General features: G+C 44.9%; 1 protein-coding gene across 2 annotated transcripts in view; it reads right to left on the bottom strand.

Annotated features, from left to right (window-relative positions):
• Nucleotides 1-17,684, bottom strand: part of WWP2 (WW domain containing E3 ubiquitin protein ligase 2) — a 181,896-nt gene that overhangs the window by 89,334 nt on the left and 74,878 nt on the right. For both annotated transcript variants that reach the window (XM_012437474.3, XM_012437473.3), the window contains exons 5-6: nt 7,002-7,139; nt 5,112-5,208 (exon numbers count right to left, since the gene is read on the bottom strand). In XM_012437474.3, coding sequence (XP_012292897.1) covers nt 5,112-5,208; nt 7,002-7,139 — 235 coding nt within the window. The remainder of the gene's footprint in view (nt 1-5,111; nt 5,209-7,001; nt 7,140-17,684) is intronic.

Raw genomic sequence — 17,684 nt, 5'->3', positions numbered from 1 at the left:
CACCTGTAGTCCCAGCTACTTGGGAGGCTAAGGCAAGAGGATCACTGGAGCCCAGGATTTCGAGGCTGCAGTGAGCTATGGGTGTACCACTGCACTCTATCCTGGGTGACAGAGCAAGATTCTAAATATATATTTCATTTGAAGAAGAATTAAAAAATGAACACTTGGGACCCACCACCCAGGCAAAGAAATAACATGACCAGTACTTTAGAAACCTTCTTTGTACTCTTTCCTCATTATACCTGTCTCCTTCCTCCCAAAGATAACCATCCTCCGAAACGCAGAGTTAATTACTCCCATGCTTTTTTTTTTTTTTGAGACAGAGTCTCACTCTGTCCCTAGGCGCCAGGCTGGAGTGCAGTGGCGCAATCTCAGCTCACTGCAACCTCCGCCTTCCAGGTTCAAGCAATGATCCTGCCTCTGCCTCCCAAGTAGCTGGGACTACAGGCACGCACCACCATGCCCAGCTAATTTTTGTATTTTTTAGTAGAGATGGGGTTTCACCATGTTGGCCAGGACGGTCTTGATCTCTTGACCTCGTGATCCACCTACTTTGGCCTCCCAAAGTGCTGGGATTACAGGTGTGAGCCACTGGGCCTGGCCTCTTTTTTTTTTGAATCAGGGTCTCACTCCACCACCCAGGCTGGAGTACAGTGGCGCAATCTCGGCTCACTGCAACCTCCACCTCCCAGGTTCAAGCGATTGTCCCTGCCTCAGCCTCCCAAATAGCTGGAATTACAGGTGTGCACCACCATGCCCAGATAATTTTTATATTTTTAGCAGAGATGAAATTTCACCATGTTGGCCAGGCTGGTCTTGAACTTCTGACCTCAAGTGATCCACCTGCCTTGGCCTCCCAAAATGCTGGGATTATAGGCATGAGCCACCACACCCAGCCCCATCCATTTTTTATAGTTTTACTACCTCTGAAGGTATCCATACAACACATATTGTTTGGCTTTGCATTTTTCAACTTTCTACATATGGCGTCATACTATGTACTGTTTTCTATGACTGCTTCTCTTGTTCAACATTATGTTTCTAAGATTCCACCATATGGATATAACCATCTTTCACCCATTTTTACTATGAAGCACTATTCCATTACAGGAGTGTATGACAATTTATAATGTAAACTCTTTCTACAATCAGACCTCTGATCTCATATTAACACAGTCTGTGGGCAAACAAATTTATGCCACACAAATTGTTGGTGGCAGTCTCATGCTGGCTTCCACGTGCCAGACCAGATAATTATTATTATTATTTTTTGAGACAGAGTCTTACTCTGTCACCCAGGAGAGTTCAATGGCGCAATCTCGGCTTACTGCAACCTCCGCCTCCCAGGTTAAATCGATTCTCCTGCCTCAGCCTCCCGAGTAGCTGGGATTACAGGCACATGACACTGTACCCAGCTAACTTTCGTATTTTCAGTAGAGACGGGGTTTCACCATGTTGGCCAGTCTGGTCCCGAACTCCTGACCGCAAGTGATCTGCTGGCCTTGGCCTCCCAAAGTAGTGGGATTACAGGCATAAGTCACCGTGCCCAGGCTTCATCTGATTATTCTTGAAGAGGAGGCAAGACCCCACTAAGAAATGGAGCTTTAAGACCTTGCTTAGCAAGCAAATGGTACTCTGTGGGATGAGCTTGGAGGAATGAACCCCTCAGATAAAACCCTTTCACAGTTCCAGTTCTACAGCTTTACCAAGCAGGGGAAAGAAGGAGAGGAAAGGGTTGCTTTGACATCACAGTCTTCACCTTCATGGGCACATCAGAGCACCTTTGTTTGATCACAGTGAATAGCACCCAATTCCAAGAAAAACCTACCATTCAGACAGCAAAAGCTAAATATTTAGTCTGGGAGGCAGCAGGCAGAAGCCCATCATTCTCTCTGCCCCCAGAAAGCAAGGACAGCAAAGGAGTGCCCTTGATCCCAAAGGTCTGATTCATCACCTCCCAACTACAGTCCTTGATGTAAATGCACCAGTAACGCCTCACTTCCCAGGCTTAGGGGGGAAGGGTCTCCAGACACGAAGAAAAGCTGTTGCTGCTTCCACTGAGCACTCCTGTTATATAAGGCCCTCTGATGGACATGCCTCATCTCAGTTCATTCCTATAAAAACCCTGTGAGGCAGGTAATATCCCCACTTTATACCTCAAAGTATAAAAGAACTGGGGGTCTGAGAGGTTTTGTGACTTATCCAAAATCACAAGTAAGTGACAGGCCAGGATTCGATCTGCATCTCCTGATTCCAAAGCCCTACACACTTATCCAGTAGACTACCCAGCTACTACCTACAGTTGAAACCACGTGTGCACAGTGACCTTCATACCTGCAACAGGAAAGCAGAAAGGGGGCTTTTAAGGAGGCAAAGATAGAGCCTTTGGGTAATATTTGCAAAAGTGTTTCCTTCTGAATGGCAACAGGTTTTATGTGAGTGCAGAATGAATACTTAGATGGCAGAGGCTGAGGAAAACTTAGAGGCTATGAGTAGTAAAAGCCTGCAGCAGCTAACAGACTGTGGAGGACCCCGATATGGCTTACACTGTTTGGAAGGTACCTTGCCCACCAGTAACTAACTAGCACTGAATGTCTGCCACGTGTGATGAGCCAAAATACATCTGATTTCCTGTTGCAGCCTGGCTGCTGTTTTAACAGCCAACAATTCTCAACACCAATGACAACAAACAAGGGTTAACAGGATCTTTGAATTTCAAGGTCGATCAACCAGAGAAATTCAGAGACTAGTAAATAGGTCAAGAAATTAGGTCCAAACTCTAAGAGCTGAATTGGACTTTGAGCCCTAAATTAAGTGGCATGGGTGTGTTTGAGGCAAACTTTCCAACTCAGCTAAAGGACTAAGATGCAGTTACCTGCACCAAAGCTGCTAGTGAGAGTAAGAAGGCATCACTTGCTAAAGAGTGAAATACTCAAGTATTCCTCGCCTGAGCTGTTCTAGCTTAACTAATTGTTTCCTCCAATTCCAAATGCCCATCATGGCTTTGTTGACACAAGATTTGCCAATTACACTGTCATTCGTCACCCTGTGAGACCCGACTATTTACCCAGTCTTGTAAGTCACCTACCAAGTCACGGAAAACGTGACTGGTCTTCAGGAGTGAAGCAACACTTTTACGGTGACTTGGAGAAAAGTGAATGGAGAAATAGCATCTACAGAAAAAGGATCCAAACATCCATCTTTTCTTGCTCCCCGACTTGCCATTCACCGCAGCCTCATAAGCCCACAAAACAACCAAATCTGGAGAAGCTGACAGCTGTCCTCAGAGGAAGCTTTCAAGATGCTGCGGGTTTTGGCTAAAATCATATTCCATTTTTCAAAGCATTATTCCCCCTCCCCGGGATCTTCATGGGAAGGTTTTTTTTTATTTTTTATTTTTTTTACAGGCATAGTCTCACTGTTACCCAGGCTAGAGTGCAGTGGCTTTTTGATAGCTCACTGCACCCTCAAACTCCTGGGCTCAAGAAATCCTCCCACCTTAGCCTCCCAAGTAGCTGGGACTACAGGCACACACTACCATGCCTGGCTAATTTTTCTGTTTTTTATACAGACAGAGTCTCCCTATGTTGCCCAGGCTGGTCTTGAGCTCCTGGCCTTGAGCGGACCCTCCCACCTTCATCTCCCAAGAGAGCTGGAATTCCCGGCATGAGCCACTGTGCCTGGCCTTGTTTGTGAAGATTTTTACTGCCAGTTATTCCTCTACTCTCTGCAGATAATAAAGATTTACAGACTACATTCATAGTCTGTACATTTATTTTCCTTAAAATGTCCTTTAACTATATGGGGATTTTGCACATTACAATAAACAATAAACAAAGGTGCCAACCCCCTCGCTCATCTCTCTAATATACTTGGAACTATGTTCCTGCCTAGACATTCGGTTGCCATGGAAATGAGTTTGCACTACTAACACAGGTACAAAATGAGAATTTCAGTAAATAAAATGATGTCATTCATAACACGTATAACAAGTATAATATTTAGACTCTAAGTGTAGGAGGTCTTAACCAACACTCAGAGGGAACCATGGGCCACCCCCGAAAGCAGAATGCATAGCCAGAAAATTTCACAAAGAACCATTGCTCTAAGCATTTCTATGTGTGTCCAGGAAGAATAATGGTGGCTGCAGCCCCAGACATACAAAAAAGCTGTCAAGTTTCCTGTTTGATAGTTCCTTTTATCAATAACCTACTTAGCCAGTCCGAATCTTCATCAAGGAAACTCTGACCCTTCTAAGAATCTTGAATTCTTTCACAGCCATAAAAAGGAATAAAAAAGTAAGCCAGGTACAGTAGCTTAAGCCTGTAATCCCAGTTCTTTGGGAGGCCAAGACAGGAGAATTAGCTGAGTCCAGAAGTTTGAGACCAGCCTGGGAAACACGGTAAAACCCTATCTTTAAGAAAATTTATAAAACTAGCCAGGGGTGGTGGTGCTCAACCATGCCTGCGGTCCCAGCTACTCAGGATGCTGAGGTAGGTGGACTGCTTGAGCCAAGGAGGTCAAGGCTGTAGTGAGCCCTGATGGTGCCAAGCACTCCAGCCTGGGCAATAAAGCGAGACCCCATATCAAAAAACAAAACAAAACAAATGAATGAAATCATGTCCTTTGCAGTGACATGAGTATAGCCAGAGGCTGGAGGCCATTATCCTAAGCAAATTAACACAGAAACAGAAAAACAAATACTGCATGTTACCATTATAAGTGGGAGCTAAACACTGGGCGTATATGAACGCAGAGATGGAAATAATAAACACTGAGGACTCCAAACACAAGGAGGGAGAGGGGCAAGGACTGAAAAGCTACTGATCGGACACTATGTTCACTATGTGGGCAATGGGATACCCATGTAACAAACCTACACATGCACCCCTAAATCTAAAATAAAAATTTTAAATTTAAATTCCATTTTCAAAAAATAAAAGGATCCTGAACTCTGGACTTCTCTCTTAGCCTCCTTAACTAAGTCAGTTATAAGATCTCTGGAAATTTCCAACAGTTTCTACCATAAAATGTTCCCCGCCACTTCACAGAGTGTTTTCAATAGCTCTAAGCATCTTCCCAGCTCCTTCTTATTGCCAAGGGGCTCTTACCGGGATCTTCCACCAAAGCAGTTTGTGCTGGGGGGCTGGTGCCGGTTCTCTGGAGCTGCTACTGTTCCACTGGAGTCTCTCGAAGGTGGCTGTGATCCTAGAAAGGAATCAATCACAAGAAAAGACAGCAGCATTGAGGAGCTCAACTTGTGTTTGAGATCTGACGGCCCTCTGTGTGTTAGAGTCGCCCACCACCACGGGATATGGACATCCGGCAAGCTGCAGCCACGGCAGGAGAGGAACAGGGACGATCATAGAGAATCATCCATGCCACGGAGCAGTGAGGCTCAAACCTTGGAAACAGCTTCTCTTCTCCAAGACATTGAAGAACATCCAAGGCACTTACGAGCACATTATCTTAGTCATTAAATGAATTTCAGCCTCAAAAATGTGAGATAGAGAACAAATGCTAACTGTGCAAAGTAGGGGCCAGGAATGGGGGGCATTTCTTCATAACACACTCATAGAGCTTTTCAAAAGCCAAATCAGGTCATCATTGTATTTTGCTAGAAACCCTTCAACAACTTTCTGTTTCTTAAGATGAGGTTCAAAATCCCTACACCAAGGACTTCAAGGCTGCGTGATCTGAGTTGACCTGTTTCTCTGGCCTCACCTCCTCCATTCTCTCTCCTTCTTGCTCCTAATAATCCAACCTTGCTGACTGCCTCTGTTACCACCACAGGCCAAGCAACTCCGTTACCCCACACCCCCACCTTGGCCTGTCTAAACCCCTTATCCTCCAGGTCTCAGCTTCCTCTGAGAAACTTTCCCTGACACTCCCCCAATTTAGATGAGATATCCCCCGCCCCACAAAGTACAGGAATCTCATACCACCCTGTGGTTTTCACTAATAGAAAGGAATCAATCACAAGAAAAGACAGAAGCACTGAGGAGCTCAACTCCTCAATGAAGTTGAAGCAGTGGAGACCATGTCAATTTTGCCCACTGCCATATGGCCAGCACCTGGTCTAAGACCTAGTGCATATCAGGGATACAATTATACATATATGTGTTGAATACAATTACATATATATGTGTTAGATACAATTACGTATATATGTGTTAATGAGTGAATGGCACGTTTTTCTCCAAGCACCAAAGCACCCCAAGCGCTGATCAGTACAGTTAAGGGATTTTTCTCCACAGTCAAGGCCCATGCAGCCACTGAGATTCCAACCAACTGCTCTTGAATTGGAATTCAAATTGCACCCCTTTGAAGTTACAGAAATCCTGCTTGGTGCCTGAGAAGTGCCATGGTTACATCACATCTAACAAAACATTTAATAAGAAAAATTATGGAGAAACCCAATCCATTTCAGACCTCAGACTTCATGAAATAATTTCCTGCTAGATCCAAAGGTGACTAATTTCAGACTAGGTCAAAAGAAACAAACAAGCAACATTCAGGACAAAGCAGGGGACACTCTCCAAACTCCCTGCTTCTGTCTGTATTTTGTTAGTGTATATCTCTAGAAGAACAAAAAGTCCCCTTCCCAACCAATGCCTCTCATAAAAACACCCTCAACCTCCCCAACATGTGTAACTGTATCAGGAAGGAAAATAATAGGCCAAAGTCACATTTGATAAAGATACTTCATTTTCCGAAGTCCACATGGGATGAAAAGATGTTTTTCTGTGCTATCAAATCAAACAAGTATACATTTACAAAGATAGGACAATTAATGTGGCCCTTGATCAGAAAGCAGCCCCTGAAAATTCATGTCATGATACTGATCCAGGGTGCTAAGAAGAGTGAGGGCTAGCTACGGGTCAAGCTGAGTGGTACTCCAACCAAGATGCCTAGTAGAGAACCAAGCTCTCAGCACCTCCTGCCCCCTGCCCAGTCCTGCCCCGTCCCGGCACAGCCCTGAGGAGCAGGGCGGCACTCACCGTCTGTCACAGCACTGCCATTAGGCACACTTCCCAGATCAACAGTTGGCCCGTCCAGGAAAATTGTCAGCTCTCCGCCTGAGACAACGCTGCCTTTGTTCTCCGTCTGCAGGTTCAGGGTGAGCTGCGTGTTCTCCACTGTGGGGTACAAAAGGTAACATGGATGGGCTAAAGCGAATGCACCTCAAGTTAAGATTCTCTAAATCAGAAGCTCCCATTTCACCTTTGTTGGCTTCCCTGGGAATGCTCTCTCCAGATCTTCAAATTTTGCCTTGGGGCATGGAAAAAACAGTGGGAAGGAATATCTCTAATGAAATCACTGTTCTATCAGGCTGGAGGGGAAGCTGTACTCTTTTTCTAAACATTTCGTATCACCAGATCAGCAACATAATTTCCACATTACTGATGTATTCGTTTGTTTATACTTGCAGGACTGTGAGAAAAGCATAGGGATATTGATGGTGTACAGACAAAGAAATTAGTTGCAAGTAGTATCCCCCTGCCCACAGAAATGAAGAGACCCTAAGGAACGGTCAACAGGAGACATCTCCATCTACATGATGGATTGCAGGGGCTTATTCTTTTCTTATTTGTGTTAAAACATGTTTTTTTTAAATTTTCAATCCTGAAAATCTATTACCTTGAAATAAGGGAAAAAAATTTAAAACAATGAAACTTCAATACACACTAACCAGATCCATCAGGGTCTTCAGGAGAGAGAGGTGAGAAGTGGCCCAGAACACCCCACCCCCAAGGATACCAAGCAGATTCAATACTGGGGATGACTGTGGCAGAAAAATAGAACCAACTGACTGGAGGCAGAAGCACAAACCCTATGCAGGCTGGAAAGTGCTGCACACACCCCTCCACCCCACTACTGAATTTGGCTGTGCTGGATAGCTTCTATCCAGTTAAGTGTTTAGTCCACACTGAATACTTCAGTTCCCTTCAGTTCAGCCCAGCCAGGAGCTATGGCCTTCAGTTTGGGACTGTTTAATAATGACCAAGAGGGAATCAGCCTTTATGAGGATTTCTGTGGGGTCTGTAATTCTTCTACACTGCCCCACACCTTATAGAACCAGACCAGGGAAGTGCCATGTATCTGAACCTCCCTCCCCATCTGCCCCACCCAATCCAACACTCTGTTTTATTTCTTAGCTGCTATTGCATAATTATAAGCTATTTTACCTGTTTTCTAGAACAAGGTAGAGTATGTACAAATGTCTCCATAAGCACACTAAGGTAAACTTGAGCACTTTCTAGAGATAACCTTCCTTCCTCCACCCCCACAAAAAAGACTGCTCCAAACCCCCCTACAGATATAACCCTTTAAGAACTTAGCAGAAAATTCGGGATCAATTCAAGGATCTATTATAATAAATAGAAACCAGCTACCCTCTGGGTTTTCAAGCTCTCCTAAGTGCTCTCCCTTCCCTTAATCTCTTTTCCCTGCCAGGATCTCTCTAACTGTTTTTGAGAGAGTCTGCTGCTATGTTCAGCCAGTTTCACTGAGGGCATTGGTGAGTTCTAAACGTTTCTATAAAATAACACTTGCAGTTTCCAAAGGAAATGAGTTCCTTCAAAAGCCAAGGAGTATGGGAAGGAACTGAGGCCTTTCAACCACCAGCCACCTCTTGCCATCCCTGTGAGTGGCCTCTTGGGATGCACCTGCTCTAGCCCCAGCTGAGCCTAACCCTGCAGCCTAGTCCATGTCCTGACTGCGGCCTCGGGAGAGATCCCAGGCCAGGCTGCCCAGCTAAGCCGCCCCCAAGTCCTGACCCACTGAAGCTATGGGATTGTAAATGTTGATTATTGTGGGCTTTTTTTCCCTAAGTCAAGGAGGGTCTCCCTCCTCCATTATGCCAAGATCCAGTACATAAGTCTCTGGTAGTAGGGTTACTAAGCACATGGGTTAAGAGGGGGTGTGGTCAGGCACTCTGGGTTTAACTCACAGTTCTAGTTCCTGAGACCTCTGCAGCGTGAAACATACAACCTAACCTGAGCATCGTCGGTCTCCCTACCTACAAAACAGGAGTCATGGCGGCACCTTTTTCAGAGGACTCTTACAAAGAAGTAAATGGCACCTACTGAGCTCCTAATAAGCTGTCATTTTTATCATCTCCCTGTTGATTTTCCTGTTTTTAGGCTGAAGAGTCCTGATTCCTCTTGGTCTAACTTCTCATTCATTGTATTTGTTCTTTGTTTTGTTTTTTAATTTTTTAATAAAGACGTGGCTCACTATGTTGCCCAGGCTGGTCTCAGTCAATCCTCCCACCTCAGCCTCCCAAAGTGCTGAGATTACACGCGTGAGTCACTGAACCCTGGCCCTCATTCCTTTTGTAGTCATTTTTCTCTTGATCCTTCTGAGACTTTTTTGGGCTGCGGCCACAGAATCTTCCAAGGTAAGCCACAGACCCATCACGCAGACAAACTGTCTTTTCATCTTGTTTCCAGGACATCTCCTGAAGGTGCCCAGCCTTCTGGCTCCAGTACACACACTGCTGTTGGAAGCGTGCTGGGGTACAAGCATCCTAGAAGGGTTCCTTGATTCCTGTCCTGATACCTCAAAGGTCATCATTTCATAAATGGAGCATGTGCACGTTTTTTCCTTCCTTCTTGGATGACTGATAATGTCCAACAGGGGGGTGGAGGAACCCAAGGCCTTTCACTGCTCATTTCTGCCCTCATGACAGTCATACTGCCATCGGCCTTGGACAGAAGCCAGAGAGCCTAGATTTTCCTCTCCATGGTCTTGTCTCAAGGATCCAACTAGCTCTTCTATCTAGTTTATTCACTCATTGTCTCCAGTGGAATCATTATATATTTGAAGGCTCAGAAGTCACCTAACGACACACTGAGACACATTTTGCCTTCAAAAAGAGCCAATGGGCTGGGTGCAGTGGCTCATGCCTGAAATTCCAGCCCACTTTGGGAGGCTGAGGTAGGAGGATCACTTAAGGCCAAGAGTTGAAGACCAGTATGGTAACATAGTGAGACTTTGTCTCTACAAAAAATTAACTAATTAAAAGGAGCCAGCCAGGCTCCATGGCTCACACCTATAATCCCAGCACTTTAGGAGGCCAAGGAGGGTGGATTGTTTGACTTCAGGAGTTCAAGACCAGCCTAGGCAACATGGCAAAACCCCATCTTTAATAAAAATACCAAAAATCGGCCAAATGTGGTGGCACGCTACTGTAGTCACAGCTACTGGGGAGGCTGAAGTGGGACAATCACCTGAGCCCGGGAGGTCAAGGCTGCAGTGAGCCAAAATCGTGCCACTGCACTCCAGTCTAGGCAACCAGAATGAGACTCTGTCTCAAAAATAAAACAGGACTGGGTATGATGGCTCACGCCTGTAATCCCAGAACTTTGAGGGGCTGAGATGGGCAGGTCGCTTGAGCTTAGGAGTTCTAAACCATTCCGGGCAACATGGACCCTGTCTCTATTTAAAATATAAAAAATTAGCCAGGCCTGGTGGCATGCATCTGTGGTCCCCACTACCTGGGCTGAGATGGGAAGACTGCTTGAGCCTGGGGTGGGGGCAGACGTTGCAGTGAGCCAAGATTGTGCTACTGCACTCCAGCCTAGGTGACAGAGCGAGACTCTGTCTCAAAAAATAAATTAATTAAATTTAAATAGCCACTGAAGAGAGGGAGGGCCTTTTTTCTTTAAACTAAACTTTTGAGAACATAACCCTCCTCTGTTCTATTTGAGACTTCTGGCTGTCACCATCATAACCAAGTGATCTAATTTACTGTCACTGAGAGTAAGGCAACCTGATGCCACCTGGTTCACATGAAAGAGGGAGATAGAGAAACATTAAATGATGCCATGAGGAAGCAATCAGACAATGCCAAAATGTGGGACATCCATACAGTAACTGTCCTGGACTCCTGAAAAAAATCAATGTCATTAAATCCATTTTAAAAAAAAAAAAATGGAGGCAAGATGGAGACTGTTCTACATTTAAAGAAAACAAACAAATGCCATGCATGAATTTTAACGAAACCTTGGTTTGATAAAAATATATTCTTGGGATAAATGGAGAAATATGCATGCCAACTGAGTATTAAATGATGTTTAAAATTATTAATGTTCTTAGGTTCAGCAGTAGTACTATGGTTTTTTGGATAGCCATGGTGGCTCACATCTGTAATCCCAGCACTTTGGGAGGCTGAGGTGGGTGGATCACCTGAGCTCAGGAGTTCAAGATTACCCCTGCCAACATGGTGAAACCTCGTCTCTACTAAAAATACAAAAATTTGCCAGGTATGGTGGCACGCATCTATAATCCCAGCTACCTAGGAGGCTGAGACAGGAGAATCGCTTCAACTCAGGAGGTGGAGGTTGCAGTGAGCCAGGATCATGCCACCACATTCCAGCCTGGGCAACAAAGCAAGACTCAATCTCAAAAAAAGAAAAAATTGTACTTTGGTTTTATATGAGAATGTTCTTATTCTCGGGAGATGCAAGAGTAGATTAGACTGATACATGCATTTATTTTCAAGTGAATTTTTAGAAGAATAGGGTGAAGTTTTGGGGAGTAAAATGCCATGATATCTGCAATTTACCTTCAAATGGCTCAGGGAAAAAACCACACACACACATCCAGTCATATACTGTAATAACACACAGATAAATTTGGCAAAAAGAATGTTAACAAATGCCAGAAATAGACGGAGAGCATTCATTTTATCACTCTTTTAATTTTTCTGTATGTTTGCAAATTTCATAATTAAACATTGGGAAAAGGTTTTTTTAAATTGGCAAGGTTATTTAAAAAATTAAACCTCAGAGAACAGAACACCTCATTATTCTCTTTTTTTAAAAAAAAATGAGCCAGAGGAGCCCTATAATACATAATGAGACTAAAGAAACCATTAGCTAACTGAGTGACAGATTCGAGCACACAGGAGAGGCTGAAAGGCGTAAGTGTGGCTGGAAAACATATACTGGAACCTCAGTTATAAATGGCAGTCTCAGCCATCTCACCTCTGGGGCCCTCTGTTTTCACTACAGCTTTGTGGACAGCGCTACAGAGGCCCTTTCTCTTCCAGTATGTCTTCGTGCTGCCTTTGGAGGCATTGCTCAAAATCAAGAAACCCAAGAAAGAGTAGATTTAGTGAGTCCACTTCCATAACCGGAATCTGCTTTAGCATATACAGAGCTCACCAGCTCCTCTGAACCTCATCAGGCCCTGCTCTATCAGCATTCGTGCCTTGAGCACCTACTATTCTACTTACTATGATTCAAGAGGAACAAGACAGGCAAAAATCTGTGCTCCTAGAGCATTTACACTTTACTTAGGAGAATCAGACAATAAGCAATTTAAATAAAAAAAAAAAAAGCAATTGCATAATCTGTCAGAAGATGGCAAGTGCAGGTTGGGATGGTGGCTCACGCCTGTAATCTCAACACTTTGGGAGGCTGAGGCAGGCAGATCATTTGAGGTCAGGAGTTCGAGACCAGCCTGGCCAACATGGCAAAATCCCATCTCTACTAAAAATACAAAAATTAGCTGGGCGTGGTGGCACATGCTGTAATCCTAGCTACTTGAGAGGCTGGAGGAGCAAGAATCGCTTGAATCTGGGAGATGGAGGCTGCAGTGAGCCGAGATTGCGCCAGTGCACTTCAGCCTACACAACAGAGCAAAACTCTGTCTCAAAAACTAAAAATTTTGGCCTGGCATGGTGGCTCAAGCCTGTAATCCCAGCACTTTGGTAGGCTAAAGTGGGTGGATCACCTGAGATCAGGAGTTTGAGATCAGCTTGGCCAACATGGTGAAACTCCATCTTTACTAAAAATACAGAAAATTAGCTGGGTGTGGTGGCAGTAATCCCAGCTACTCAGGAGGCTGAGGCAGGAGAATCACTTGAACCTGGGAGGTTGCAGTAAGTCAAGTTCATGCCACTGCACTCCAGCCTGGGCGACAAGAACAAAACTCCATCTCAAACAAACAAACAAAAAACAAAATAAAACCCAAAAAAACTAAAAAATATTTTTAAATGAAATAATTTTTCTTTAATTAGGTGGTAAGTTTAATAGAATAAAGTAAAAGAAGGGGGATGAGGAATGCTAAGCTGGGAGCAGATGCGGGGTGGAAAAGAAAAACCTCCCTGGGAAGGCGACAACTGAGCAAAGACTAAAGGATGGGGGAAGCCACGTGGGAATCTGTAGGAAGAACATTTTAGGCAGAGGAAAAAGCAAGCTCAGAGGTGCTAGCTGGGAGCATGCCTAGCATATCTGGGAATGGCAGGGAGGCCAGGGCGGCTGGACTGGAGTGAGGGAAGAGAGAAGCAGATGAGGGGCAGGGAGGTAACCAGAGCCTCCAAGTCAGGCCTTGGGGACCTTGCAAGGTCCTTGGCAATTGCTCTACATGAGATGGTGTGCCATGACAGGGTTTTGAGCAAGGAAGTGACCTGACTCCTGCTGTAGCACAACCAGTCTGGCTACAGGAGGAGGGCTGAGGTGGATAACACCAGGTAGGAGGTCACTGTGGTAATCCAGGCAAGAGCAGATGGTGGCTTGGGCAAAGGCGATAGCAGTGTCTTTAAGAAACAGTGTTGGGCCGGGTGTGGTGGCTCATGCCCATAATCCCAGCACTTTGGGACCCCGAGGCAGGTGGATCACCTGAGGTCAGGAGTTCGAGACCAGCCTGACCAACATGGAAAACCTCATCTCTACTAAAAATACAAAATTAGCTAGGCATGGCAGCACATGCCTGTAATCTCAGCTACTCAGGAGGCTAAGGCAGGAGAATCACTTGAACTCAGGAGGCGGAGGTTGCAGTAAGCCAAGATCGCGCCATTGCACTCCAGCCTGGGCAAAAAGAGCAAAACTCCATCTCAAAAACAAAAACAAAAACACTACACAGTGTCTAAGAAGATTCTACCCTGGCCTCCTCCTTAGCATGAGTTAGAAAGCCCCAGGACCCCCCACCAAGCACATCAGCCAGGCCCCGCAGGCCCACTGATCTCTTGGAATCAAAGCTCTGGGCAAGTCACAGGCGGGGTTGCAAACAATTTAGAGCATGGCTTGAGGAAGTCTGATTCAATTAGGACTAAATGGAACATATATAATGAAAATATTCAGCTGGCAAGAGGCTTAGGTTTCACTGAGAGAGCCAAAGGCCTGAGCTCATGCTAACTTCAGTAATCAGCAAACATACTTCTTTGGCTATACGATTGCGCCCTTCTGTTCTAAGTAATAACTGGTTACCAATACCTTCTAATGCTACTTTATGGAGGTCGACAGACAGCAGTAAGGCTGAATATGAGAATCGAGGGGAAAAGACTCTGGGCAGTCCCAAGGACTGTGCCTTTTGAAAGACATCCCTGTAAAAGTCAGCTACCAAGAGAGACAACCAGACGCCAGGTGCCTCCCGATGGAAAAACGCACCACCACACCAGAGAGGAAAAAAGAACCAAGGTCAGTCTCAGCCTCTAGATCTGCCCATTAGGGATAGAGGGACACATTGAACCACACTTCAGGGAGACACACAGCAAAATCCAAAATGTGGGGAAGTGTAAAGGACACACTGTCCAGTTTCTTCCACAACACACTGCAAGGAGTAAAAAGAGGAAGGAGAACCTCTAGGCTGAGAGAGACTGAACAGACATAGCAATCTTGTTTGGTTCCTGACTCAAACCAATGGCTTAAAAAGGCCAAGCGCGGTGGCTCACGCCTGCAATCCCAGCACTTTGGGAGGCTGAGGCTGGTAGATCACGAGGTCAAGAGTCAGAGACCAGCGTGGTCAACACAGTGAAACCTCGTTTCTACTAAAACTACAAAAAATTAGCCAGCATAGTGGTTCCTGCCTATAGTCCCAGCTACTTGTGGGGCTGAGAAGGAAGAATCACTTGTGCTCAGGAGGTCAAGGCTGCAGTGAACTGAGATCGGGCTACTGCACTCCAGGCCTGGGTGACAGAGTAAGATTGTCTCAAAAAAAAAAAAAAAGTTTTTGTTTTTTCCACACCAGCATGCTTAAGGCACTAACAGCAACTATAAACTAACAAAAAACCTTGCAAGAATTCAACAAAATATAGTTTAAAATATAAAAAGGTAGAAAACACATCAGTTAAGCTGTTCGGGGAATAACTCTTCCTCTTATTTTTCCTCCCTTCAAAGCCTCAGATTTGCAAGTGGCTTCAAGTTAATAATTTCCTATTGAGAAGAGTTTGTACATGCAGCAAGGATGAGTAATATTTTTCTAAGAGTTACTTTTTCCCTTTCTTGACCTGGATTTTTTTTTAAATATGTTGTTTGCATGTGGTACTAATAAATATAGACAAATAGGGCATGGAAATTGCCGTCCTTACTCCAACAAAAGAAAAAAAACTACACAAACCGTAACTGCCAAACCATGCTACTATAATGCAATTCCGTTACGAAATCCAGAACTCTTGCCTGGACAATTTCACAGCAAATGTATGAAAAAACTTTCCAGTTTGGGGTCTTTCTCTCATCACTGGCTGTCCCCACCCCATACCATCAAAATGTACATGCATGTCCACACTTACGTGTTTTAAAAGGAAAAATAGTTCACTTTTTCTTTTGTTCCTAATTCAGAATACAAATGAAAGGATTTACCTGGAAATTTGAGAAATGTGAAACAAGACAAAAAAGGGGGATTTTTTTAAGGGAGGCCAAGGACGCCAGACTTAAGAGTCTCTGAAGCCCGATGAAGATGTGACTGATTTAGTCTTAACACAAGAGCTGCTTAGTGGAACAAACCTCCTTCTTCCTGCCTCTCTCTGCCCCCAATCCCATAGGTCCATCAAACGCCACTGAAAGTGAATAAGCAGCACCTTCATTAACAGACCCGTGTTCACTCTACACATAACCGCAAACACTGGTACACAGAGGAAGGGAACTGGGGGAAATTCCAGAAGGGCTGAGGGTAAACAGTGTCCTTTCCGTTCCCCAGTTCCCTGAAACTCAGACACACACAGGCTGGAGTATACCCCAGATCTAGAGAGAAGGCTCTTTCACATTTCCTTTGCAGTAAAGGAAGCCAGATGATTCTAGGATTTACTGTAACAATGGCTCTTTGGCTTCCAACCTTAGCCAGAGCCTAACAAGAAAAGTCTCTTCTACCAAGCTAGGCCAAGAGTGAACACTGGTACTCCTGTTGGGGCACCAATGTTGACTCTGCTCACCCCACCTCCCCTCGGTCCCCCAACACTCGAACCCTGGCAGGGTCTACCCGGGAGGCTGAGGCAGGAGAATTGCTTGAATCTGGGAGGCAGAGGTTGCAGTGAGCCGAGATTCTGCCACTGTACTCCAACCTGGGCGACAGAGCAAGACTCTGTATCAAAAAATAATAATAATATATAAACGATGACCTTGCAAGAAAGACAGAGAATAGCTGGAGACATGGGAGGAAGATCAGGAAGGGTTCCTGGAAAGGTAGGAAAAGCAAGCCTCTAAGCATGGATGGGGCATCTGTCCTTAGGAGGAGGAGGGACAAGAAAGGAAGGTGGATTCGGCACTCATGTCCTTATTCTGTACATAATGGACTCATCAACCACAACCACCCTTATTTATCTTGATTCAGGGTACCAGTGTTCTACAGCCAAGGACCCTGCAGCTACATGTATTATCTTTTACTTACAAAAAAAAAAAAAAAAAGTAGGCCAGGCACGGTGGCTCACACCTGTAATCCCAGGACTGTGGGAGGCCAAGGCGGGCAGATCACCTGAGGTCAGGAGTTTGAGACCAGTCTGGCCAACATGGTGAAACCCTATCTCTACTAAAAATTAAAAAAAAAAAAAATTAGTTGGCCATAAAATATGAAACCTACTCCACAAACACACACATTCCAAAGCCTTTCCCACAGTATCATCACTTTAGTTTTTTGGGTTTTATTTGTTATTTTTTTTCCGAAACAGAGTCTTGCTCTGTTGCCCAGGCTTAAGTGCAATGGCACCATCTCAGCTCACTGCAACCTCTGCCTCTAGGTTCATGCAATTCTCCTGCCTCAGCCTCCCGAGTAGCTGGGACTATGGGCGATCACCACCATGCCCAGCTACTCGGCATATGCCTGTAGTCCCAGCTACTCGGAAGGCTGAGGCAGGAGAATCATTTGAACCCAGGAAGCAGAGGTTGCAATGAGCCGAGATCACGCCACTGCCCTCCAGCCTGGGCACCAGAGTGAGACTCCATCTCAAAACAAAAAACAAAAAAAATTATACATGCACACACACATCAACACCAGTTATTCATCGAAGTTATCCAGGTAACAAGGTGCCCTAGAAGCAGTCTCAGAAACCAGCTGTGGATCCCCTTGAAACAAAATACAAAGACTTCATCCATCTTGGTAAATCTCTCAAGCCATAGCATATTTTAAACTTCTAGAAGGGATTTACGGGAAATAAATACAGATCTGGGAAGGTTAAGTCTTTAGAAAAAATTATCAGTTCACATCATTACTGCTGCCTTGTCATTAGCGTTCCTCTTCTCCAAGGGGAGGGAGAGTCCCCACCACACCATTAATCGCCCTGCCCAGGCCCAGCCTGGCTGCAACAGATCACCCATGCTCTGTGCCCTCAGGGAACCGCAGAGTCCACAACCACCTCTCCCAGTTGCTGGGTATCAAAGCTGTGTTTATAAACATCTTCCAATGAACAAACCTCCTTTTAAACGTTCTTTGCAGAGCAAAATTTAGGAGCTCTCTTAGAAAAT

The sequence above is a fragment of the Aotus nancymaae genome, unplaced genomic scaffold (genome assembly GCF_030222135.1).
Source record: "Aotus nancymaae isolate 86718 unplaced genomic scaffold, 86718_ANA_hifiasm-v0.15.2.pri h1tg000030l, whole genome shotgun sequence".
In the NCBI taxonomy this organism is placed as follows: domain Eukaryota; kingdom Metazoa; phylum Chordata; class Mammalia; order Primates; family Aotidae; genus Aotus; species Aotus nancymaae.
Note: the sequence above shows the minus strand (reverse complement) of the source record. Positions and strands in the feature narration are given on the sequence as shown.